Here is a 26,268-nt window from a genome sequence, read left to right as displayed (position 1 = left end):
TTTTAACGGTTGAGGTTTCCGTCGGACCTCCGGCTTTAAGTGACAGTGGACTAGCCAACACTGCATGGAGTAGAGCCCGTTACTAGAAACTGACGAGTTATGTCAGTCGTGAAGCCCATTTGATCATGTCTTCTGATGATGATTTGCGCTATATAAACACTAGACACTTCATTTCCATTTAAAGTGAATCAATCGTTACCCGTATTCGTCTTATACCTTCACTCGTAGGCACTGTGGTTCGCGCACTGACAGAAACTCGGCACTTGGTTCGAGATAACTGAAAACAAATGGAAGGATGACACCATGATTGGGTCAGTACGCAGCTCTTACAAGCTGCAATTTGATTGGGCAAATGAACAATATCCGCACATCGACATAAAGAACGAGAAGAATAGAGACAAAACAACTCCTTTGTAGAACAAAGATAATAGGAAACAAAGCAGCTGCGTGCTTACTCCCATTATTGGCATACCACTTCTATGCTCTTACATATGAAACCTTAAAGCCGCATTATCACCAGTTTACTTCCGGAGGTCCGACTAAAACCTCAACAGTTAAAAGAATCTATTAGAATCCGAGATATTTAACAGGCCATCCGCTCTAAATTATCAACCACATCCCCAAAGAAACTTCCAATAAACAAACTGCTTTCAATATTTTGAAATATTTTTCGCGTTTTCCGTTAAAAATCATAGGATATTGTTACGTAATCGACCGGAAGTAAACTGGTGACAATGCGGCTTTAATAAGCAGGTTAGCCCACCCTTCCCATGGCCACATGGGTCGCCACAGCCTGAAGAATACCTTGCAATAACAGGTTCTAAACTGGGAAGCGATGGGTCGTTAGGGTGAAGAGCTCGGTGCTGGATACACTGGAAAACAACAAAATATAAGTGCAAGGTTGAAGAGATATGTCACCGTTAATTCAGCGAGCGCATTTCGCAGAAATAAATATTTTTCTTTTTATTTACGTTAAGTAAATTAAATAATGGGGAGAAAATTAAATATTGAGGATTTTCGTTGGTTTCTAACCCATTATTTAATGCTTTTTGTTTGCTTTTTGTTTTGCAACAAGCGTGCAAACGCCTGTCTAGGATATTACATAGCATTCTCAATTTAGACTACTAAGATTTGGCCATGTCGGATTAGAACGAGTTGTTCTATGGCCTTTTAAATACCTGGACGACCCTCTATCTGGTCGGATTACAAGGTGTACTTTGGCCTTCATACATAATTGGACGACCCTATGTCTGGTCGGACTACAAGGTGTACTTTGGCCTTCATACATAATTGGACGACCCTATGTCTGGTCGGACTACAAGGTGTACTTTGGCCTTCATACATTATTGGACGACCCTATGTCTGGTCGGACTACAAGGTGTACTTTAGCCTTCATACATACCTGGACGACCCTATGTCTGGTCGGATTACATGGTTACTTTGGCCTTTATTCATACCTGGAAGACCCTCTGGTCGAATTACAAGGTGTAATTTGGCCTTCTAACATACCTGGAAACCCTCTGACTGGTCAGATTACAAGGTGTACTTTGGCCTTCATACATACCTGGAAGACCCTCTGTCTGGTCGGATTAAAGGTGCACTTGGGTTTTAGCGCTTCTGTTGCTTCACCATACTCATCCCTGTGATAAAACACACAAACTAGTCAGCGGTAATGGCATCTATACCATGCCCGAGGATCACGTGATTGGACCGCGAAAAAATCACGCGGGAAAAATACTGCTGGACAACACTTACATTGCAACCACAAAATTAGGCGCATTACTCGCATGGGACCTGGTCCCATTGGTACTGACCCCTTTAGGGTTAATACTCAAGTTTTCAAGGGAATTATGTCAACAAACCTCTGCGCTTTACTCAAATCCATGACGGTGATCAAATCATCTATAGCACGAAGTTGGTCTTCTAAAATACAAAAAAAAAAAGAATATTGTAATTCAAGAGGCCTTCTAATGGTTAAGGATTAACCTTGACCTCATTTTGAAAAGCTCAGAAACAGTTGGAATACCGTAAATGACCTAATAAACACCCAGAGCGTTTATTAAATTTCGACGGTCCGAGGGGGGGCGTTCATTAGATAAGAGGCGTTTATTAGAAGGGGGCGTTGTTTACAAACTATGAAAATATAACAAACCCAACAGGCGTGTAACCAGAATTACAATTTTACCGAGGCAAAGTTAGCCACTGGATGATAAATCCAACAAAAGCAGGTGTTTTATCTCATACTTTTCAATTGTGAAACACTAAACATCAAAATTTTACCGAGGCGAGTGCCTCACGTGCCTCATGCTGGATACGGCCCTGCCCAATTGCAGTGGGGTTCTAGTCTCAGCCCGGATCACTTTAAATTATAGCCTGCGTAGCAAGCGTTTACCGTGCGGCGAATGCAATGATGTCGTTTGTTTTTATACTTGCAGGGAAGGGAGCGGAGGAGGGGAGGGGAGGCGTTTGATAGAGAGGGGCGTTCATTGCAAACTTATAAGCTTAGGGGGGAGCGTTCATTAGATCAGAGGCGTTCTTTAGATAGGGGGCGTTTTAGGTCATTTTACTGTAAAGCGGAACAAACATCCATCTATACAGGTGTACTAAATAGCCATTAATCTCGCCTTGGAAAAGGTACTTTCCGATTTAGAGAGGCTGTATGTTCTCTAAAATCCTATGATTGCGCATTTATAAAGAAAATAGGTTTGGAGAAGAAGATTTTGCAGATTATCATTGTCTGAAACCGAAAAAAATTACTCTACCACCCCGTGGCCATACCAATACAGAACAGTCAACATTGTGAGAATGTGTACATAGCTAGAGCGGTCCTATTACGAAAGTTACTGTTTGCGAGGTGGCAAAACGAGGGTTAAATGCCATGACCCCCGTCACGGCCTCTTTGCTTGCTGAACTGTCTGCTTGCTCATGCATTGATAAATCGATGGAGATGGTACTAACCTGTTGGCTGGAGTTTCTTGTTACCATCAAGGGAAGCGAATGAGAAATGCCGCAAGTCTTCCGCGAAAGGAAAAGCCGTGAACAACAAACACTAGATAAGACGATAGTAGATAAGAAATCTTTCAATAATATGCTCATTGAGTACATCAGCCATAAGACAAGCAAATGTAAATCTGCTTGACCTTTTTTGGGTACTTGTACGGCAAGAGTACGAGGAGTGGTGTGGTTTTAGAGTTATTTTTGAAACAGTCACAATCATGCGGAAACACATAAGTAACCGTACAATTTTTTTCAATGACCTTTCTGGTGAATACAATACTTAAAGTAACGTGGTTGAGAAAACGGATTGAGAAAATGTACTTTAAGGATTTGAAGTTTGTGTACAAGCTTTATGCGTATACTTTAGCTTTGAAATTGTACAGAGTAAACCAACTAGATACAGAAAGGAAAAACGCTCAAAGTGAATTATTACTAACCTCGTATTCTTCCTTGATGTGGGGAGAAAGGAATCCTAGCTTTGGCGCTGCGTTCTTTCGGAAGCAGTACCTGACAATAGCCACAGTATCTGATCGGTGCATAGCGTTGATGAACGCTGATAACGCTATAGAGGCATGCTGAGGGAGGAAGACACGTACAGCTCATGATGGTATGAAGGGTATAACAAAGGGCAGATGGCAGGTAATGGCATAGAGAGGGCAAAGAGAGGGGAAGGGGAGACGGCAAGTAATTGTCAATGGCGTGTAACTGGAACAAAGGGAAGCAGGAAAGATAATGGCAAAAAGAGGGAAAACAAAGTGTAAACGGCAGATAATGGTATACGATGTAAAAAAAAAACTATTGGGAGGGATGGAAAGCAAACTATTGGTAAAGGGAAGGCAAACAAAGGAGAAGGATTCTTCAGGTGGCAACAAGGGTAGCAAGTAACTTCCAGTCATTATCTAGTCTCTGCCAATCGCACAATACTGACTTTAAAACGTGGGCTCTTAGTGGACGTCTTAAAATTGAAATGAACACTGACCCACCTCTAGAGAAATCCGCAATAGCATACCTTACCCAAGAAAGTGTTCACATAACATACCTCTTCATAGCATACCCTACCCAAGAGAGTTTTCACATAACATACCTCGTCATAGCATATCTTACCCAAGAGAGTTTTCACATAACATACCTCGTCATAGCTTATCCTTCCCAAGAGAGTTTTCACATAACATACCTCGTCATAGAATACCTTACCCAAGAGAGTTTTCACATAACATACCTCGTCATAGCATACCTTACCCAAGAGAGTTTTCACATAACATACCTCGTCATAGCATACCTTACCCAAGAGAGTTTTCACATAACATACCTCGTCATAGCATATCTTACCCAAGAGAGTTTTCACATAACATACCTCGTCATAGCTTATCCTTCCCAAGAGAGTTTTCACATAACATACCTCGTCATAGCATACCTTACCCAAGAGAGTTTTCACATAACATACCTCGTCATAGCATGCCTTACCCAAGAGAGTTTTCACATAACATACCTCGTCATAGCATACCTTACCCAAGAGAGTTTTCACATAACATACCTCGTCATAGCATACCTTACGCAGGAGAGTTTTCACATAACATACCTCGTCATAGCATACCTTACCCAAGAGAGTTTTCACATAACATACCTCGTCATAGCATACCTTACCCAAGAGAGTTTTCAAATAACATACCTCGTCATAGCATATTTACCCAAGAGAGTTTTCACATAACGTACCTCGTCATAGCATACCTTAACCAAGTGAGTTTTCACATAACATACCTCGTCTTCAGGCTGAGCTGTGAAGGCGGTAACATTTTCGCCGATGTAGTGATGTCTTTTGATCTGTGGAGCAAGGAAATAGATATACGTCTTTTGTCCGTAGTGACAAGGTGACTGGGGATAAACTTTACCGAAAATTGCATCAAAATTGAAAGCCTGCACAAAGAAAACCACATTCATATGTTATAGGATGCTCATTAGGGACCTTAAGCAAGGACGACGACGACGGCTAGGGCAACGAGATCGAGACTGATGCGTTCGCGCTTGGCGATCAATTCAAATTTAATTGCAATAGAATAAGCAAAACATTATAGTCAAAACAAATAAAAATAAACTAAGGACATCATTTTTAAAGTAGCGAACCTAGGTAGAGGGGTTTACAGAGCAAACGTGCGCGTCCTCAATTGACCGTGAAACTTGTAGTTTTCACGTCGTGGTTTGGTGAAAACAGCTAAAATTTATCAGACAGAATGCATTTTCACGTGCTGCTATCGACGTTGCTTAAGGTCTCTATTATCTGCCTCTAATAAATGAAAAATAATCCATCGGCGCCCAACATATTTACTGTTGGCAGTACCAGAAATAGTAATTGTTATTTATATTTTGAGTCTCGTTTTGTTGAGGTTATGCTACACACATACGTTATCCTTGTGACTGAATCCAAGGACAGATAGGCACTTCTCCGTTTCTAGTTTCATGCCTTCCTTGTCAATCTTTGTTAAAGGCACTATCGTCTTGCCGTAGCGGTACCCTGTCAGATTAAATTCGAAAAGTTAGTGCGATTTCCGTAACTGTAAAACAGTTGAAAAAAAAAAATAAGATAGTGTATCTTTTTGATAATCGCGCTTCAATAAACTCTGGAAAAAATGGTATAGTATGGTAAGACAACATTTGGGATAAAGCTTAGTTTCCTTGAAATCCCAAAGTAATGGTTATGGCCCTGTAATTAGGATAGGCTTCAATTCCATTCAATTCCGTCTCGAAGTATTTGGGTTAAGCTTACCTTGTGCGACATTCTCCTTTTCGATCTCTGTCTGATCTTCGTCATTGCGATGGTAAGTTCGTTCCATTGTCACTTCCATAGAATCGGAGTTGGGCGATGCCTGCGCTATGGCGGATAACTTCTTCCAGGATGCTAACTTCTCTTCTCGTACCTAGAGGCAAACAGAAACAATATATAAAAAATACTATATATTACTATATAAAAAAGAACCGTCCGTAATGATTCCATCGTGTTAGAAAAAGGGAGGGCAATGTATAACAAATATAGCTGCCCTCCTTCAAGGACCCTCAACAAGAAAATATCTATGTAGGAGCTCCACGACCCTGTTATATCCATCAATTGATCTTAGTAAGGTTCATGGGAAATTCCAAGAAATTCTAAGAAATTTATGCGAGGGTACTAACCATTATTACCACTAATTGATCATAGTTACGCTCATGGTGAATTCCACGAATTTTTAAAGTATACTTACCCTGTTATATCCATCAATTGATGTAAGAAAGGTTCATGGGAAATTCCAAGAAATTCTAAGCAATTAATGCAAGGGTACTAACCGTTATACCCATCAATTGATCATAGTTACGCTCATGGTGAATTCCAAGAATATTAAAGTATACTTACCCTGTTTTATCCATCAATTGATGTGAGTAAAGTTCATGGGAAATTCCAAGAAATTCTAAGAAATTTATGCGAGGGTACTAACCGTTATACCCATCAATTGATGTAAGTAAGGTTCATGGGAAATTCCAAGAAATTCTTAGAAATTTATGGGAGGGTACTAACCGTTTTACCCATCAATTGATCATAGTTACGCTCATGGTGAATTCCACTAATTTTAAAGTATACTTACCCTGTTATATCCATCAATTGATGTAAGAAAGGTTCATGGGGAATTCCAAGAAATTCTAAGCAATTAATGCAAGGGTACTAACCGTTATACCCATCAATCGATCATAGTTAAGCTCATGGTGAATTCCAAGAATATTAAAGTATACTTACCCTGTTTTATCCATCAATTGATGTAAGTAAGGTTCATGGGAAATTCCAAGAAATTCTAAGAAATTTATGCGAGGGTACTAACCGTTATACCCATCAATTGATGTAAGTAAGGTTCATGGGAAATTCCAAGAAATTCTTAGAAATTTATGCGAGGGTACTAACCGTTTTACCCATCAATTGATCATAGTTACGCTCATGGTGAATTCCACGAATTTTAAAGTATACTTACCCTGTTATATCCATCAATTGATGTAAGAAAGGTTCATGGGAAATTCCAAGAAATTCTAAGCAATTAATGCAAGGGTACTAACCGTTATACCCATCAATTGGTCATAGTTAGGTTCATGGGAAATTCCAAGAAATCTGTGGAAATGTACTCACTCTGTTATATCCATGGACGTTTATTTTGAGTGAAGACCCAATCTCCAGTGGACCTCTGAACACCGTTGTTTGTTTAATAGCTCTCGTTTCAAAGAAGCTTAGGATTGGGAGCGCATCGCTGCGGTAAAAGAAGTAACAGAGACCTTTATCAGGTAGTTAGGAACGACAGCATCACGGCTATGCGCCGACTCAAGTGACACATTTTTGTCACAAAATATATTCATATCCGTTATGAGCCTTATCTAATAAGTAAACGGTAGCTCGTGCTTACCTGAATGAGTAGGTAGACCCATCCACGGCCTCGAGAAGTTGTTGGACGCATTTTTCACCAGCAATCTGAAAATACAAGGTTACGAGATAGGAAACTGCCAAATGGCAGGTCAACAAAAAAATACAGAAGAACATGAACCATAAGCAACTTGAGGTCGTTTTTTACAGGTGCATAAACTTTTTTATTTGTAGAAAAATAACTGAGAACTCTCGAAAGACATCTGTTCCTCAGGAGCGCACCACAACCAAAAATACATACATTCGTATTGAAGCTCATGACTATATGGTCACAACTACAGGCTCATGACTACACGCTCATAACTACACGCTCATAACTACACGGTCATAACTACACGGTCATAACTACACGCTCATAAATCCACGGTCATGACTATATGGTCATAACTACACGCTCATAACTACACGCTCATAACTACACGCACATGACTACACGGTAATGACTACACACTCATAACCACAAGCTCATAACTCCACGGTCATGACTACACGCATCTCAGTTACCTGCTGTGCTGTCTTCTGTTTCCTGTGACCGTCTTGTCTGCTATTCCCATCCCTCCTACCGTCAGACGTACCTTCCCCGGCATCATCACCTTCTTTTGCATCATCATCAGCAGCAGCGAACAGATCTGGCCCTCTGTGTATTTAAGTAAATGTGATTTAAGCCGCATCGTCACCAGTTTACTTCCGGTCGATTACGTAACATGATTTTCAACAGAAAACGCGAAAAATATCTCAAAATATTGAAAGCAGTGTGTCTTTTGCAAGTTCTTCGAGGATGTGATTGATAATTTAGAGCGGATGGCATGTTAAATAGCGCGGATTCTAATAGATTCTTTTGTCCGAGGTTTCCGTCGGACCTCAGGAAGTGAACTGGTGACAATGCGGCTTTAAATATCCATAAGGACAACAGCAAAGTCTCACAATTATCACCAAAACCACAATCATAACGTTTCGTCTACACCCAGTTCGTCCACAGGTAGAGTCGTTTTGTCCACATACAGTCTTTACAAAATTCTAGCCTCATAAAATAAGTGTTTTATATAATATATGTGCTGTAACAGTAGTTCGGATACTTAAGATATTTGAATGGCTTATTCGGTGCTTTTTTGGCTGAGTGTTTAACAAAAAAACCTTTACCGAGAAGAGTAACATTAATCCCTAAAATGTAAAGAGACTAAGAATCTCGTAGTTATTTCTGTGAGATTCCAGTACTCGTGGATATAAGATCAGGCCCGTACCCAGGGGGGGAGGGTGCGGACGCACCCCCCCCCCCCCCCTCCCCACAACGGCCGAAAGTCCACTTTTGGTTCTCAATAGACGTGCTATTTGTAGACAAAACTCAAAATCATAAGCTAGATCACTCTGGTATGTAGCCAAATCCTACAATAAACGTAACGTGGAGATGCTGCAAAGGCATAAAAAACTCCCTCCCTCCCCCTCCCCCTTATGGAATTTAGTGGAATGGAATTTAGTTTTTAAAGAGTAATAAGGGACAGACTTTAGGCGGTTCGTCGTCTTCAATGGGGTAAGCAATCTTCAATGTCGACTTCAGGGGGTTCAAGTCGTCTTCAATGTTTTAAGTCTTACATGTTATTAATTCTTTTCTTTCGTTGGACGTTTAATATACGAGACTACTTAACATCCCCAATTTGTGAGAAACGTGCCTAGAATCGTAAAGTAAAAGCCTCTTTAAGAACGTTAATTGGACCAGCCTTGGGAAGGAGGCTGAGTATCATGGAAAGCGTGAGCCGTCTCACGATGCGTAGTGTCAAGTTTTGTTTTACAGACTAGGGAGCCTGGGACACCCACAGACCCGGCAATTAGCCCCGGGCACTAGCACGCAAAAGAGTGAAAGCTTGAAAACAATTAAAATTATGTGGAATTAAGCCCCGTGCAAACTGTGCCAGCACTTGCCAGCATTGCTGGCGAATTTTCGGTTGACTGACTATAGGACAAGGGAAATGTTAAAATGGGAAATGGACTTTCTGACATTTCCTTTGTCTTGTGGTCAGTCGAGCAAGAATTCGCCAGCAATGCTGGCAGGTGCTGGCGCAGTTTGGACGGGGCTTTGTAAAACAGCCCAGTTATACTTAATGGCTTTTGATCTGTCAGATAAATACAATATTGTGGTGCGTTTATCTCGAGTTGACTTGAAAACAACTTTTTTAAAGTAGATGCTGTACGTTTACTTAAATGAAAAATGCAAAGACTAAGACAACTATAGTATTTATTTTTATCTTTATCACAGAAAATAAGCTCCTTTCCGTTTATTAGAGTTGATGTAAGTCATATTTCTGTCATAAAAATATTTTTACACAATATTTAAGTGTGCGAGTAGTACCCATTTAGAAGTAAACGATACCATCTGATTACCTCACAAACAGCAGGCTTATCTCTGCTTTAAGTGTCCAGCTCATAATAAAAACAGCGGCCTGTTATTGGTTTACCAGGTTGAGACCTTTTAAACTAAAAGCCTTCTCAACAGGAAAACACACGAGGGCTATAAAATCATCTATAATATTTTAAAAGTAGGGATGTAGTAAAAAATTATTGTTCCCACATTTTTTGTTTTTGCTAGAGGATGAGAGATCACATTTTCATCATTATTGATTTTATAAAAAAAATTTACCAAAAATACTCTAGCGAGTATTCGCCTTGTCTGTTCATTTAATTTCTTCGTTTTTAGTTAAACCAAAGCGCTTGATTGCATCCGAATCAAACTTTTGTTTAATCACTACATGTAGTCTTTTCCTCAACTAGCGGCTTTTAGAGGAAAATAACAATTTAAGTTATAAAGAAAGTCTTATTTTTTAGCGTTATGTACAGCTGCTATTCAGAACACTTGTTCATTCTTTTAACCTAGTGAAAGAGAGTCTAGCCGTGACAACGAGCAGTCACTATCCAGAACGATCAACACTCACTTTGAAGACAATTCGAAACTCTAAAAGGTACGAAACAATCTGCAAAATTCACATTATTTTGAAAAAGAAAACTCAGTCAAATGTTATAATAGCTTCGCGTTTTTTTCTCGATGGAAAAGTATAAAAAATGTACCATAACCTGGAGAAAGCATGCGAAAAAGGTTGTGAGGATAACAAAATCTGTGTATCGACGACAGGGCTATAATGACAAACAAATAGTCTTATTTTCTGGTGGCCCTAGCTCTTTGATGGCCTGATCATTCTCTTTATGTTATTATTTATTATTCTAACCCATAATAATTGGAAAAAAAAAACAGAGTAAAAAACAGAGTAGCACCGTTGACCAAAGCCCGGTCAACATAGCTTAACCACAGGGCGGATACAGGGGAAGGGGGGGGGGGGGGTGGATTGGTTGGTTATCCACCTCCCTTTTTGGGGTAAAAAAAACAAGGGACGGGAGGTACTGTCCGTGTGCTTTCGCCTGCGGTGCCTACTTTGCTGACGTGATAAATCCAATACAGTATTGATAAATCTGTAAGACTTACCAAGAACCACTGGATCAGTTAAACATTAAGCCGTCTATCTGGCCATTCCCACCCCACCCCCCATTTTAAAATCCTGGATACGGCCCCTGTGAATATTAGGTTAAAAAAGATGTAAAATTCGTTTTCGATATTTCATAATCAACATGATACACCTGCCAAACTGTCGACTCTGCCGTTTAAATAAGACTTTTCCAGGGCAGATTAACAAGAATACGTCACCACTCAGTATCAAAAAGTCTAATAATTTTACTTTTGTACATTATGCAAGCTAAACATTTTGTCATGCGTCCCTCATTCATTTATGTATTGTTGCGGTTACTGTCTTCACTTCGCTCCGTTGACCTTCTCTTAAACCCTGTGAAATTCACGGGAAGTGTTCAATGCTTGCTATTTTTGTGCTCCTGTTGTTAAGTTAAAATGTGATTAGGTAGTTTTTGGTAATATGCCTTTAATGTCCAATATGTGTTCTTATATTTATTTACTTTTAGTAGGAATTCGAGGAGAGAGAAGAGAGAGCTGACGAACATAGGACTAAGGCGTTCTTTTTTCATTGGATGATTTACACCGATCAAGGCTCGGAAAAAAAAAAAAGAAAGATTAAGAAGGAAGCCAAATATTCGGTTATTCCACCCGACTTCATCGACGGTAAAACCCAAAATTTGATTGCAATGAACCGGACTCCCACGAAAAAATATCCAGCACAAAAATGCCAGCTATCGGAACACTAACGAAACATTGTAAAATCAAACTGGATAGCATTAAAAGCTTCAAAGCAAAGAATTAACCCAAAACATGTATGATAAGGCCAACGAAACTGTTTAAATCAGATTAAACACCATCCCTGAAGGTATATTTCATGCATGATGTTAAATAGCAGCAAATTCAGTTCCAGCCAGCAGCCCTCGTTTTTATGCTTCACGTTACGTCATCAAGCTCTGACATTCGGTTCCGCTTACCAAGCGAGCCCGACATCAGGGATTATCTGGACAGCGGTAATTGTCAACACCGTTAGCATTCCTTTTACAGTGTTCGCAAACGCTCTTGTCATTCTGGCGTTGCTAAGGTACCCGCACATGCGCAGTACATCGAACACTCTCGTCGGATGGCTCGCGGTGGCCGATGGTCTTTGTGGTCTGGTGGCACAACCACTTTTCGTGTGTGTCACGCTCATGTACGGCATGACAAGCGTGACACGGTGCGTGATGGAGGAGCTGACGTTCTCAGTGATAAGAACCTTCTACGGGACCTCGTTACTGCACGTCATGCTTATCAACATAGAAAGGTATATCGCCATAACACGACCGTTGCGTTACCCGAGTATTGTCACGAAAGAGCGCGTGACACTGTCTGTCACAACATCCTGGGTCGTAGCCACTATCACGAGTACAATATTCTATGTCGAAAGCTGGACTAGCGTTTACATAAATGTGCTTTCCGCACTGTACTTGGCATGTGTATGTGTCTCTGTCTTCTGTTGTTTCGTGGTGACAAGAAAAAGCCGGCAGCACCAGCGCCAGATAGCCATTGAGCATCGAAGGCTAGGGTGGTCGGAAACTACGGGTAGCAACTTCAAGAACGTTCGTTTGTGGTTTGTTGGCGTCACGTTTATGTGGGTTGCAACCCACGCTCTATCTGGGCTCATAGCTAGAAAAGTCTTCTCGGAATCGCCATATGATAGCACCGCTTTTATTTGGACTTGCATTTTCACAAATTGTTGGCTGAACCCTTTGGTAATTTTTTGGAAAAGTGCCAAGTTTCGGGCCGCTTTTCGGGAGATATTACGATGTCGTAAGGAGACACCCCAACAAAGGGCAGTCTTAGGTAGACCGTTCTTTTTATCTTGAAGAAGTGCTGAATTTCCAGAAGCTTCTAAACAGGTAATGTCGCAAGAAAACACCTCAGCAAACCGCAGAGTAAAGCAGGTTTCCTTGGTCTCATTTAAAGAGTGCAGAATTTTCAGTCGCTTTACCAGAGACCTTGCTTTGCCGTTAGAAGGCAGCACAATTAAACAACGAGACTAAAGCAGAAGAGCGCGAAATTCCAAGTCACTTTCCAGGAGATCTTGACATGGTCGTGAAAAATACGCCTTTAAACGGGCTCATCTAAGAAAGAGTCCCTTCTTCTCCTTGTACACTGTAAACGAATGGTCCCCGAAAGATCGCCAAATCTCGAAGTCTCTCAAAACGACAGCTTAGCCTGATAATGACCCCCTTCCAAAAAGCAGTTGAAAAATTAATTTCATTTCTAGCTTTGTAAAAATATCCACACTCAGATTATAGACTAATTTTATAGACTCTCAAATTTTCTGAATTTTCCGATTTTAATTGTGCACAGAATCACTCCTTGGCTACACACTAGCCTGGGACCTCTGTGATAAAATTGGCACGTGCAGATAAGTCCACGTGTATGTACTCCCTACCTGGTCTTGTCCCTAAGTAAGTCCATGGGTATGTACTCCCTACCTGGTATTGTCCCTGAGTAAGTCCATGGGTATGTACTACCATACCTGGTCTTGTCCCTAAGTAAATCCATGGGTATGTACTCCCACTTGGTCTTTTCCCTAAGTAAATCCATGGGTATGTACTCCCACTTGGTCTTGTCCCTGAGTAAGTCCATGGGTATGTGCTACCATACCTGGTCTTTTCCCTAAGTAAATCCATGGGTATGTACTCCCACTTGGTCTTGTCCCTGAGTAAGTCCATGGGTATGTACTCCCACTTGGTCTTGTCCCTGAGTAAGTCCATGGGTATGTACTCCCACTTGGTCTTGTCCCTAAGTAAATCCATGGGTATGTGCTCCCTACCTGGTCTTGTCCCTGAGTAAGTCCATGGGTATGTACTACCATACCTGGTCTTTTCCCTAAGTAAATCCATGGGTATGTACTACCATACCTGGTCTTGTCCCTGAGTAAATCCATGGGTATGTACTCCCACTTGGTCTTGTCCCTGAGTAAGTCCTTGGGTACGTACTACCATACCGCACTAGCCTGGGACCCCTGTGATGAAATTGGCACGTGCAGATGAGGCGTTAAAAAGTGATATACTTACACAAGAACAAACTGAGCGTCTAGTTCTATTAGCCCATCGACAATCTTATCCAACTGGTCATTGCCAAACGGTGAACCCAAATCCGTGAACAAGTAGATCTTTTTATCACACTTCTTTCCCCTGCGAAAGCAACAGAGAATTCCAATTTTTTTTCAAAAACAAACAAACAAACAGACAAACACACAAACAAACAAGCAAACAAACAAACAAACAAGCAAGCAAACAAACAAACAAACAAACAAACAAAGAGATAATTATTTAATGACCTGATATCAAAACTAGGCTCTCTCACAGACGTTCTGGGGCTCAAATGCCTTATAGCTTGAGTCTACGCATTAGTCTATGGGTATGTGCTCCCTACCTGGTCTTGTCCCTGAGTAAGTCCATGGGTATGTGCTCCCTACCTGGTCTTATCCCTGAGTAAGTCCATGGGTATGTGCTCCCTACCTGGTATTTTCCCTGAGTAAGTCCATGGGTATGTGCTCCCTACCTGGTCTTGCCCCTGAGTAAGTCCATGGGTATGTGCTCCCTACCTGGTCTTTTCCCTGAGTAAGTCCATGGGTATGCACTCCTTACCTGGTCTTGTCCCTGAGTAAGTCCATGGGTATATGCTCCCTACCTGGTCTTTTCCCTGAGCAAGTCCATGGGTATGTGCTCCCTACCTGGTCTTTTCCCTGAGTAAGTCCATGGGTATGTGCTCCCTACCTGGTCTTGCCCCTGAGTAAGTCCATGGGTGTGTGCTCCCTACCTGGTCTTGTCCCTGAGTAAGTCCATGGGTGTGTGCTCCCTACCTGGTCTTGCCCCTGAGTAAGTCCATGGGTATGTGCTCCCTACCTGGTCTTTTCCCTGAATAAGTCCATGGGTGTGTGCTCCCTACCTGGTATTTTCCCTGAGTAAGTCCATGGGTATGTGCTCCCTACCTGGTCTTGCTCCTGAGTAAGTCCATGGGTATGTACTCCCTACCTGGTCTTGTCCCTGAGTAAGTCCGTGGGTATGTACTACCATACCTGGTCTTTTCCCTAAGTAAGTCCATGGGTGTGTGCTCCCTACCTGGTATTTTCCCTGAGTAAGTCCATGGGTATGTGCTCCCTACCTGGTATTTTCCCTGAGTAAGTCCATGGGTATGTGCTCCCTACCTGGTATATTTCCTGAGTAAGTCCATGGGTATGTACTCCCTACCTGGTATTTTCCCTGAGTAAGTCCATGGGTATGTACTCCCTACCTGGTATTTTCCCTGAGTAAGTCCATGGGTATGTACTCCCTACCTGGTATTTTCCCTGAGTAAGTCCATGGGTATGTACTCCCTACCTGGTCTTTTCCCTGAGTAAGTCCATTGCAACTACAACTGCATCAATGACTTAATAAAGTCAAGAAAAAAATATTCTGATAAAAGTAATTTTAAATACATTTAGAACTGTTTTACACCCTCTCCTTTTTTCTAAAATAAGATCATAGTTACACACCAGGCTTCGAAGAATGCATTGCAGTGTTGTTATTTTTATCTGTAAAAAGCCCTGAAAAATAATCCACATTTTGGTAGAATACCAAGTCTGAAAAGTTTTTCTACTTATTCTTTTATATAAGGCAAAAAGTGGCTACCAATCAAATGTAACAAGTCGCTAAATTCATAGCTTGATCAGCCTATTTTAACACTTCAAATAGTCAATCCAAAACATTCAGTGGTTACCCGTACAATTTTTCTCAACTGACCAGGGTTGACCCCCAGGACCCCTTTTATGGACATGGGCCCATCACTGGATATGATAAAGGATACAATCTGTTTCTTCAGACCCTAATAACAGAACAACAACAGTAGATATAAGCGTGGACCAGAATGAATAAAGTCATAACTACAGTCGATAACAAAGACTATACGGGGGGAAACCCCTGACCACTGCAAACAACACAGGAAGCCAAAGGAAGTAATGATAGAAACTCTTCAACCAAAAAATTACCCAACCCTGAATTCTCTTGTATGATCTGAAATTTTTTTTACATTATGTGTAACATGTAGTGTGTAATTAGTTATAATGATGTGCAATCATGTCACTGTAGGAATGGTACTTAGTACTGTAGATTAAACTGATTTCGGTCAGGAATCCAAAGGAAGCAATGATAGAAACTCACCAACCAAAAAAAATACCCAACCCCCTCTTGTATGATTTCACTTTTTCTACATTTTGTGTAACATGTAGTATGTAATTAATTATAACAATGTGCAGTCGTGTCACTGTAAAAATGGTACTGTAGATGCAACTGATTCCGGTCTGGTGGTGCTCTGTGATTGGCAAGCTATACAGTCTTATAGTTGGAAGGAATTGTTGCCGACACACTGTCCACCTGCTTCATGTTCAGAGCAAAGTCCTATTTTCTACATGGTGTAAAATATTGAAACCCAAAGAATGGGGTACGCAGGCACCACTGGCCACTATGGGCATTACAGCACAACTTACCAGGTGTGATTCCGCCATGAATGAACCTTAGCATCTCCAGGTCAGGGGGGGCAAGATCCTTGACGACGCTTATGTTCTCATAGCCTCCACACTCTTCATTAAGCCTGTTGGAAGTCTCTGTGTATTCAGATAGAAAGTATTACGAAACAGGCAAAGCATCGCTGAAAAATGTAATTCTACTCTGAATAGTTTTCTGAAATCCTTCTAGATGGCCATGGTAATGTGTTTCACTGGCTAGAATGTGTTGTTGCGTGGCCGCCCAGAATCGAAAATTCCTTTCTTTGTTTGGGAATAGCGCTTGGTCAATCAAACCACACAATCAAAACCAGACAAACCGCCCCCAAAGCTTGTGTCTGACTACTTGCTATTCCCAAACGATACAAGGATTTTGAATTTGCCGAGGTCGTGCAACAACGAATTTGGCTGTAAGATAAGGTGCACAGGTAAATATATCACAGGTCAGGTACGCAGCCACCCCCCTCCCCCCACACAACATCCAGAAGTCCACTTTTGGTTCGGTACTTTGGTTCGCTACTTTTGGTTTGCTACTTTTAGACAAAACTATAAAGCATAAGCGAATTAGAAGGTCCAACTTTATTGTAGCCAAATCTGATAATAAACGTATACTGCAATGGCAAAAAAAAATCTGTCTCCTTTTTGTTCTATCGGGGATGGTCAGATTTTTATCAGAAAACACACCTCCTCTGTCCCTCTCCCCCATATGCGACCTGTCTATGAAATGTCCTAGCCCTGAAGTACACACTATGGCTTTTGTATTCAAGCATCATAGCAGAGTTGTTAAGTGTGGAAGTGTTTGGGGCAAGTCGCATCAACTAAATTGTGCTGTCTACATCAGCCTTTATGCGCCCAAGTAAACAGTCTAAAAAATGAATTTAATCATTTAAACATGGCAGAAGAATGGTAATCCCACATCTCCATTTCTTTATAGAAAGCACTGAGCAGTATATACCTTCAGTTCCAAAAAGAATAAGTGAGAATTCATCTTTTGCATTTGCAAACATCTAAAACCAGGAAAAAAATGTATAATAAATCAAACAATATACCTTAGAGTTCCAGGAAAGAACCTGGAACTCTAACAGGAAAGAACCCCTCTCCATATGTCTAGAGTACCCAAAGACAAGTAATACCCAGTGGCAGACCCAGGATTGGTTCTGAAGATTCTATAAACTACCCTTTTTAAGCAAAAGGATGATTGCATGTTTATGAGCAGACTATCAAGGGCTTGGAAAACTTGGGTATAGTTTCTACATATTGGACCATCTTTGACAAATCAGAGGTCCAATAGACCGGATAGAAAAACCTGGAAATGCCAATTGGAGATAGAGAAAGAAGACACAATTTCTTACAATGGCCATCCGATCCTTGTATCCCAGACTGATTTTCAAAAGACAAATACCCAGATTTGGGCTTTTAAATATATTTTTTCCTCGATCATCCTTGTGCTATGTATGGGCTCAGGGAATAAAGCTCAAATTTAATGGCACTTTACAAAAAGTTGCAACAATTTAGTATTTGTCTTATCAAATGTAAAATGGGCTTTATTTGAAGCACCATTTCATGTTTTTCAGTCATGTCGGTCCAATGGAAATTGAACCTCTGCTTCCTTTGAAAAAACATATTTTGATTCATAGGAAAAAGATAGACTCTGAAAATATTTGAAAAGTTAGCAGGTACAAGTAGACTGAGATCTACATCCCATATATACACCACCTTGCGCTGAATGATCATGTTGATAGCTTTGATTGACAGCTCCAGGGAGGTTTCATGGCCAGGGGGCGCACTGGACATGGATGGCCCAATGTCAAGTATAATTGCCACTGCGTCCTACCAGATAGGTAAACACATATTATTTATTCTATTTTATGCGCTACGTCTGCTGGGTCGATTGACAGTTTATTGTTTATTCTTAGCCTAGCCTGAGCCTGTAACCAGCATTGTTAACATTAAGTAAAATAACTTTTTATTAAAAAACTCTTAGCAACTATTACGACTTATGCAATGCAAGCATCGTAAGTAACGAAAAATTCTGCTTTCCTTCATATCTTTTCGCAGAAAGAATGAATGAAAATGTTCTCGAACTAAAAATTCGAAAACACTAAAAGAATGTGTTGGTTTTGGACTAAACGACTTTCAAAGAATGTTTCCATTACACCATTGTAAGTGCGTGGAAAAGATGCCATTCCATAAATCTATTTCACTTTCACAGTTCATGAAAGAGAATTAAAACCAGCTAAACACTTTTAATAGACAACACAACAACAGCTTACCTTTGCCGCCATCTTGAATCCTGGGTGTAATGACGTCATCGGGCAAGATCAGACACGGTAGTTTTCCCGCCAAAATTTATGTCACGCAATTCATCAGTAACGCGCAGAAGGCTTTATTTGTTGACTTTGGAACGCATCGTCGTCGTATAAGCCATTAAGATAGATTTTTATTTTGCGTGACGCTTTCCATTGTCGTTCAGTATAGCATTTTTTTTTATTCAGATATATGACAACATAACCAAATAATCGAGATAGTTCGCGCACTCCCAGGTCGCGATGGGGCCACCAAGTAGACTCCGATTTACAAGAAGTCACAGCGATTTTTGTGTTTGGCTTAACCGTAATAAAAGGCAGGGCCATGAGCCTGTTTATTGCCTGTATTAAAAGCATTAAAATGCGCTAGTGCATTCAGGAACCTTTGTGTTGTACCGTTCGCTATAAATAGCGGTGCCGAAATCTTCACCCTTGCCAAAAAGCTTTAGCTGAAAAATATTCCCCAAAAAAGAGAAAAACACTTCGGAGTGAAAAAACATTAGGTCCATTCACCGAAAATCGAGCTAAAGATGATAGACTTGTCATACATCCTGTAAAATACAACTATTTAGCACGACGATCTATCATCTTTTAGCTCGATTTTCGGTGAATGGACCTAATTTTTTTTTACTCCAAAGTGTTTTTTTTTTCTTTTTTTATGGATTATTGGATCGACCATTATCATCAGCTAATACTTAAGCTGTTAACCAAACAGACAAAAGTAATTTAAGAGTCCCGAAATAATGAGATTCACAAAGAAAGACGCTTGTTTTTTTTATTTTCGAATTTCTTGAATCAAGCTTGATTCGCGTTTCCATCTGTTTTTCTGACGCCAAATGTGGCATGACGTCGTGTCTTCCTTTTCCATTGATCTCTGCAAATGCTGCAGTCGTTATAGATTCACAGCCCCCTTTTGGACTAATTTAGAAGAGACGTATGGAAGAAAACGGCAGGATTACCTCGTTACTGGTACCCCCCTTATAGTTCTACCCCACCCCTTTCTTCATCGATGCTTCCGGGATGGTGCTCTTCGTTGAGAATTCTTGGATCCTCAGTATAGCTACAGTTCTAGTTCTGGAGTCATAGACCCCGTCGTCATTTGTACAATACAAGAAACTGCGCAGCTTTCTGCATCACCGAGGTCTTCTTCACCTGTCCGTTACGTCTCAAAGCCACGTACCAGCCTGGCTGACGGTATCGATGCGAATTAAACGAGTGGTAAAAATTTTCCTCCTGTTTTTCTTCCATGATTGCTTCTTTATGGAAAGTATCCTGAAAAAAGATGTGATACGGAGGTATTTAGTTCTTTAAGGTTAATGTCCTGATAAACTAGCTTTTCTATACCACACCACACTATCTGGTTAGGATTGTGATCATCATTCATCGTCATTGTCAGCCATCATCATTACCATCACCATAATCATCATCATCGTCATCATCGTCGGTTCTAATTACGAGTCATCATCATGATCATCATTACAATAATTATAGACATAAAGCTGTCCAAAATTATTATAATAACAACCTATCAATCATCATCATTTCCGATAAGCACAAGCAAAATACTTTGAGCAATCAGATAAATTTGCATTTTTTGCCAATTGCGAGCGACCGTAATCTAGAGTTTGTGCATAAGTGAGGACATATGCGAGCAAATCAAAATTTCAAGGGACCATTCATGGGTACTTATCATCGTATCATATCATAGACATCATCATACTTGTTAGTAAAATAGCCCGATCTGACAACTTACCGTGGAATATAACAAGCCCTGGTCGTTAATTGCAAGATACCGTCCAGTGACCACGCCCTTGATAATAACTTTTCCGGCACCGAGGGACTGGAACTCGAGAGCGGCTACAACAATGAAAGATCTTATTAGCAAGCCACATCTCAGTGTACGGACTTTCTTTCTCAAACAAGAGGACCAGGGTTCGGACCTAGGTCATGTCAACTTGGGATTTTCTCATAGATACAAGACCGGGCTTTCTGCATTTGGAATTGTGAATCTCTCATCTTTTAGGATAAAAAAAGACGTTAAACTATACGTCTCTCGCCGAACTTCGTTAACCGGTAAAGTCAGTCACACGTGAAGCGCATTTTATCATGTGTTAATATGCGCTATACAAATAATGAATATTTTATTAACAATAGTGCCACCTAAATGTAAATGTTTAGTAATTGTACAGCCCAAATCAACATCACAAGATATCATCAAATGCGATTCACATGCCACTGACTTTGTTCTGAGTGCCTGCTCCACGTCCTTTCATGTTTTCGAGGTGTGAGCTGACGTGTATACTGTCATTGTAGATGATACACCTTGTTACTAGTCATACCTACGCATCAAGCGCGGTAACTTTGCCCTACTGGGCATGCATACCAAGCGAAAAGGGGCTGGGGGAATAGACAGACCGCGCGCTCCTGGGAAGAAGGACAAACGAAAAATCGCGGCGCGCAAACTGGCTTACCTTTGCGCTAGCTACGCATGGTATGTCTTACTCGGCTGTTGCTGTATTACTTACAATACTGATCCTTGTGACTGGTCGTACCGCTGATTCTTCCATCCTTGTCAATGTGAATGAGGTAGCCATTCTTGCAGTACAGCTGGCCCTGTCGACTATATCTCACTTTCATCCGTTTACGCGCAATTTTTAAGAATTTAAAGACCTTGCGCACGGCTTCGTACGGGATATCTTTTCCAATGTTCAGCGGATTTTTTGAGTTTCGTTCTGCGCACGCCATGCACGAGCATACTTGTCGTTTTTCTCTGCTGACAGGATTCTGCATGTTTGTAGGCTCAACATGTTGGAGATGCTTTAACATTGTTCTCGCGGGCGCGTTTTGGTCAGCGGCCTGAGGCTTTGTCTGCTTGTTGTCAGAAGACACGTGTGTTGATGGAGTAATGTATTCGGTTTGAAATCCGTGTGCATGGATGGATGCTATAAAAAGCACGAATATCTGAAAATAAAGGAGACGATAAGTGCCGAGAAAATGCCAAAGTTGTATTATATAAGAAATTCAAATACAGCAAAATATTTTTTTTCACTTCAAAATACTTTAAGGAAATGGAAGGGAAAGCGACCTACTTCAAATATATAGAAAAGTTGTGGTAAGATGTATTCATTGTACAATACATTGAGCAATTCTATACGAAATGCACGCTATTTGAGGGCACCGGTGTTTTTCCGTGTCAATGCAATTTCATAGCAAAAGTTTTGGATGTAATGGAAAAAAATATAGGATCGATGGCTGGAATATCTTAGTTTTTTAACATTAGCATGATAGCGCAGTGGACCCCTCCCCCAAATGGGTACCTAATGGGCACATGTGGCCTAGTGTGTTAGCGCGTCGGCCTCTCACCGCTGTGGCCCAGGTTCGAATCCTGGCACAAACTGGAAATTTTTTTCCAGGTTCCTGCCTTTATTCGAATTTGTTTCACAATTGAGTAAAGTTATTCCCCCGTGTTTCCAGTCTTCTCGGATAAGGACTAAACCGGAGGTACCGTCTCTTCAAGCTGCACTACACTAACCTGAACCAAAGGGACGTGAAAGAACCACTGGGGACGCAATAAACCCTCTGGCAGAGACCACCCCCAGTGACAGTGCTTACAATCTTTACGAGGGCCATATGTTAGAAAACTGTGAATTCGGTTAATATGCTTCCCTTGATAAACAAGGATTATTGTTTTGTATTATTGTACAACCTCTAGAAAAGGTCTCTTTGTAATTCGAGCAGTTTGACTGACAGTGGAATACAAAGAATAGAGGCCTATGATATACCAGGGAATGGATCCATAAAACTACCAACTAACTAGGTGCAGTGTTTTTGGTGAGTAGAATCTGTAGCAAATAGAAAAAAAAGCTTTTATGGTTGACCTTGGGGGCTGTCCATTATAAGAGTTCTGTTTATCTTAAAAAGGTTGCCAGTGCAAATGGCGAAAGACAAATGTTAATGACTTTTGGGTACTAATTATTCGTAAAAAAGGTGTTGAATAAAGTCCAGCCAAGCATTGGTAACCTTCCATGGATATTTTTATTTTATTTTTCCATATTCTTTGAGACGCATGGTTACTTTCGGTCTTATAACTGCAATTTGCCAATCGCCATTACACTGACAACCTGAAATAGGTCTATGCAAATTAGTATAAATCTACTCACATACTATCACGAATCCTGCAATTTGATTGGCTCCCGTACTCACTATCTATTAATCGATAGATAGCGAGTAGCGAAAAAAACGGCGTTTTTCACAAAAAACAACATAAATTATTATTAAAATCGTCAGTTATTCGAAGGTAGTATGTGAGTGGATTTATACTAGAACAATTAGACTACTCGTTCTCGTTTTATATGAGTCAAGCGCTACGCGCCTCGTTGACTATCTATTGACTCATAGAAAACTCAAATTCGTAGTCTAATTGTTAAATATAAACTACAATAACTTTCTTTATTTATGTACCCCCATGGCTATACTATGCCTTTATACCTTAAAAAGCAACATTCTCACCACCTTACATAGTAGATCTATTTTTAGATTTTGTCTATTTTGGTTATAAATGGTGTGTGCCTTGGCTATGCTATAAAGATGTGTGCATTCTGGCCCACACAACGCCCCCGCATACACGAATCTTATATGCTCCATACTTTAATGAATTGAGTAGCTAAACTCAATAAGAAACAGCAGAGATGTTCAACAGGGACGTCCTTGACGTGATGAATTGGATTGAGAAGTTTTTCTTTTTTTTAAGGCTGTTATTTTTCTTTCAAAAGTACAAAGTCACGCGCTTAAGCGTCTGTGTATGTTAATCCTTTATTCAGCAAGCAACATCAAGGGCAAACAAGACCCCCTTCCCGAAACATGTTGAAATGGCATATTTTAGATATGTTCTTTTGCCGAAAATATCCATTTTAAAAGTTGCTGGGCAATATCTGTTCCTTTTTACCATCCGAAACAGATCCGTTTGGTGCCCTTGCAGCATGGCTTATCTTCGTACTACTCAATTTTGAATTCTCCCTTGAAAAAGGTCTTAAAAATAACAGAGGAAAGGTTGAATGAGGACCTTTAAAATGCAACATATTCCTTGACGCGGCCAGTCCACCTGGTCTTGCATTGATCGGCAATTGCGTAAGATTTTGACACACAGCTAGTTTTAGTTTGCAGTGATTTTAACTCACTCTTTTTTTTTGTAAAAGCTTAGTTGAATGAATCAGACTTTATCTTTGCTATTTGTTCATTATAAAATTGCTTTAAAAAATCTTCGGCGGCATTTTTCTAAAAACAATATTCGTTGAAAAAAAGACTAAAAATATAATAAACACACTAATACAAAAACGTGGGGCTAAATTATGTCTTCGTTATAGAGATTGTACCTACCTTTAAACCAGATTTTTTGATATTCTCTAAAAAAAGGGCAAATAAAAGAATACCGAAATACACCCGAATAACAATAAATTAGCAATTTGTGTATCATGCTTAGCTGAAAACGGTTCAGGAACGCCTTTGATAGAAACTTAGTGCTATGATCTCGCTAAAAGAGTTTAATCAGTTCACTAAGAATCAAATGCAATGGCACAAAATCGCAATCCAAAACCAAAGACAAATCTAGGTATTTATGCGTGGGCTATTCTATCTGTCAATCTTGTTAACTATATTTCACTACATTGACTAGGTAAAAGCCCCACTCGTATTATTGAGTCCCAAATACATTTAATGATAAGCGTTAGTTTTTACCTGGTGAGATTCCATTTGGTCTTCCTCGTTTCGTTAACAAAATGCACCGACAAACATTTTTTTTTTGTAAGCCTCTGATCAGGACGAGAGAAAAACACGCTGTACCTATATATAACTGAGCCATTCAATTAGTGACTCGTTACTAATGATTTAAGGTTTCTTTTGTAATTTCTACCGTTGTAATGCAACAAATGGCCCAACTTAGCAAGAATCCTTTAAAGTAAAGTATCTCATTGTTATCACAATTGAAGAGAAATGTGCGAAGTTGGTTTCATCATTATTGTATGGGTGTCAGAAAACGATTAAAAAGGGGCGATGCAAACGTTATAATTGGCCAAAGAATTTTGGGAAAACGCACAATTGACATAAAAAGAATGTCTTTCGAATAAATACGGATGATCCTTGCTTATGCTTAGATATTCCATACTATCTTTAAGTAAACTAGAAACGCCCACGATTTAATGGCTTCTTTGACACATCATTTCGGTGCCTTTGATCTGCCTGTTCTGAGTTCAAACCAAGGTTTATATCTTGTGGTTCTGCGGTCTTAGAGTGCCTATATAATGTCTATGATTCATATATAAAAACAGAGTTGTTATTATGGTGTTTTAAATGATTCATTCATTTATTCATATGATCTATTTTTAGGTTTTAAGATCTTGAGTCAATAGCTAAATAAAGTGTGCCATCACTTTTAATACTGAGAATGAGTCAATATCATTTTCCATAGGCTAAGGTTGGGGTTCTACCTTATTTAAACCTGTTTTAAGGAATAATAAACTCCATTAGCAGCACTCCATAGTCTGATATAAATAGTAGTGACTAACTTACAAAGTGTGGGATACCCCTTCCTTTCCGAGCCGACTATATTTCCAAGAATGGTAAAATTCTAGTAAAAGTGAGGGATAACAAGGCAATATCATTTACCCTATGGCTGAGCCAGTGGTCTATTAAAGACAGCAAAGGAATCTCAATATTTTGATTAAAAAAGAAGTAGCGAAAGATCTGCACTTAGGAGTGCGGAATTTCTCTTCATTCAAAACGTCAATATGTCTTAGTAGCTGCTATACAAGCACGGGTTATATTGCACATTGCGTACAAGAAAGTGTTGCTGTTTCTTAGCACAGTAGTAATGAATGGGGGAGCGGACACCTAATTATCTTTACGAGAATAGCAGTTAAAATCGCTTAGTGGACTTTGATCATAGGCCTTTCAGACTTGAGTTGGGGAGGGGAGGGGAGCACATGCCCCTAGTGCCCAGCCTCCTACATCGGGATAAGTTTCCTTACATTTTACCAAAAGGTGAAACTGAAATTCTACGCATTCCCAATACTACTTTTAACTAGATAACACCAGGATTCGAAGAGAAAACTCAATTCTTCGGAGAAAGGGATATCGGTTTTGCCGACATAAATCTGTGAATGTCAGCTCCGATACATTTTTTTCCCAGAGCGGCACCGGCCCCTCTCGGCCTCCCCCTGGATCCGCCATGTTCCCAACAGCCTCTAAACCTTGCTAATGTGGTCGCGTGCTCGCAACAGCGCGAATTTCTAGCAAAAAAAATACGGGATGCTCGCTATAGACAATTTGATGAACATATTGGCTAGATCCTTAACGATTTTTTACACCATGACGATTCAAAGTGCCCGGAATCTATCAGAAAAACCCACTCAAGCCGGTTAAATGAAAGACCATTTTACATTTCTGTTTTCCGACATATTTTCCGCCCTACCATGTTCCCAAATTTGTGTAGTTCCGACCAAAATTGACGGGATGTGTCGGAAAAACGCCAATACTGTTTGTTAAAGCTACTAAATTT

The 26,268-nt window shown here is 40.2% G+C and overlaps 2 protein-coding genes across 4 annotated transcripts in view; both read right to left on the bottom strand.

Moving 5' to 3' along the window:
* Positions 1-18,831, bottom strand: part of LOC5508135 (X-ray repair cross-complementing protein 5) — a 39,379-nt gene extending 20,548 nt beyond the window's left edge. Inside the window, exons 1-19 of one of the 3 annotated variants that reach the window (XR_007314153.1) lie at positions 18,684-18,831; positions 18,127-18,240; positions 17,366-17,417; positions 16,396-16,512; positions 15,717-15,734; positions 15,251-15,299; positions 13,943-14,062; positions 7,931-8,063; positions 7,410-7,474; positions 7,139-7,256; positions 5,759-5,909; positions 5,397-5,506; positions 4,756-4,818; positions 3,435-3,572; positions 2,959-3,049; positions 1,863-1,923; positions 1,565-1,640; positions 805-872; positions 217-277 (exon numbers count right to left, since the gene is read on the bottom strand). Coding sequence is in view for 2 of the 3 variants with exons in the window: in XM_048734327.1 (XP_048590284.1) it covers positions 217-277; positions 805-872; positions 1,565-1,640; positions 1,863-1,923; positions 2,959-3,049; positions 3,435-3,572; positions 4,756-4,818; positions 5,397-5,506; positions 5,759-5,909; positions 7,139-7,256; positions 7,410-7,474; positions 7,931-8,063; positions 13,943-14,062; positions 15,251-15,299; positions 15,717-15,734; positions 16,396-16,512; positions 17,366-17,417; positions 18,127-18,240; positions 18,684-18,722 (1,644 nt within the window). In the remaining variant the exon portion in view is untranslated. Of the gene's footprint in view, positions 1-216; positions 278-804; positions 873-1,564; positions 1,641-1,862; positions 1,924-2,958; positions 3,050-3,434; positions 3,573-4,755; positions 4,819-5,396; positions 5,507-5,758; positions 5,910-7,138; positions 7,257-7,409; positions 7,475-7,930; positions 8,064-13,942; positions 14,063-14,475; positions 14,517-15,250; positions 15,300-15,716; positions 15,735-16,395; positions 16,513-17,365; positions 17,418-18,126; positions 18,241-18,683 lie in introns of those variants that run through there. The other 2 variants (XM_048734327.1, XM_048734328.1) reach the window with 2 other exon arrangements.
* Positions 18,832-19,477: 646 nt separating this feature from the next.
* On the bottom strand, positions 19,478-24,604 carry LOC5508136 (fibroblast growth factor 1). The gene is made up of 4 exons (XM_032376888.2): positions 24,450-24,604; positions 21,242-21,677; positions 20,470-20,573; positions 19,478-19,988 (listed from the first exon to the last, which is right to left on the bottom strand). Exons 1-4 carry the CDS (start codon positions 24,462-24,464, stop codon positions 19,812-19,814), a joined length of 732 nt encoding a protein of 243 aa, XP_032232779.2. The 5' UTR covers positions 24,465-24,604; the 3' UTR covers positions 19,478-19,811.
* Between the last annotated feature and the right edge of the window lie 1,664 nt (positions 24,605-26,268).

This window comes from Nematostella vectensis, chromosome 11, assembly GCF_932526225.1.
Source record: "Nematostella vectensis chromosome 11, jaNemVect1.1, whole genome shotgun sequence".
NCBI lineage: Eukaryota > Metazoa > Cnidaria > Anthozoa > Actiniaria > Edwardsiidae > Nematostella > Nematostella vectensis.
Note: the sequence above shows the minus strand (reverse complement) of the source record. Positions and strands in the feature narration are given on the sequence as shown.

What these genes read in the sequence shown, in the direction of transcription:
- LOC5508136 (XM_032376888.2), bottom strand. An exon ending in CAGTCACAAGGATCAGTATT is followed by an intron (nt 20,574 to 21,241) that starts GTAAGTAATACA and finishes TCATTGTTGTAG; the next exon opens with CCGCTCTCGAGTTCCAGTCC. An exon ending in AGGGCTTGTTATATTCCACG is followed by an intron (nt 19,989 to 20,469) that starts GTAAGTTGTCAG and finishes ATCTTTTTTCAG; the next exon opens with GATACTTTCCATAAAGAAGC.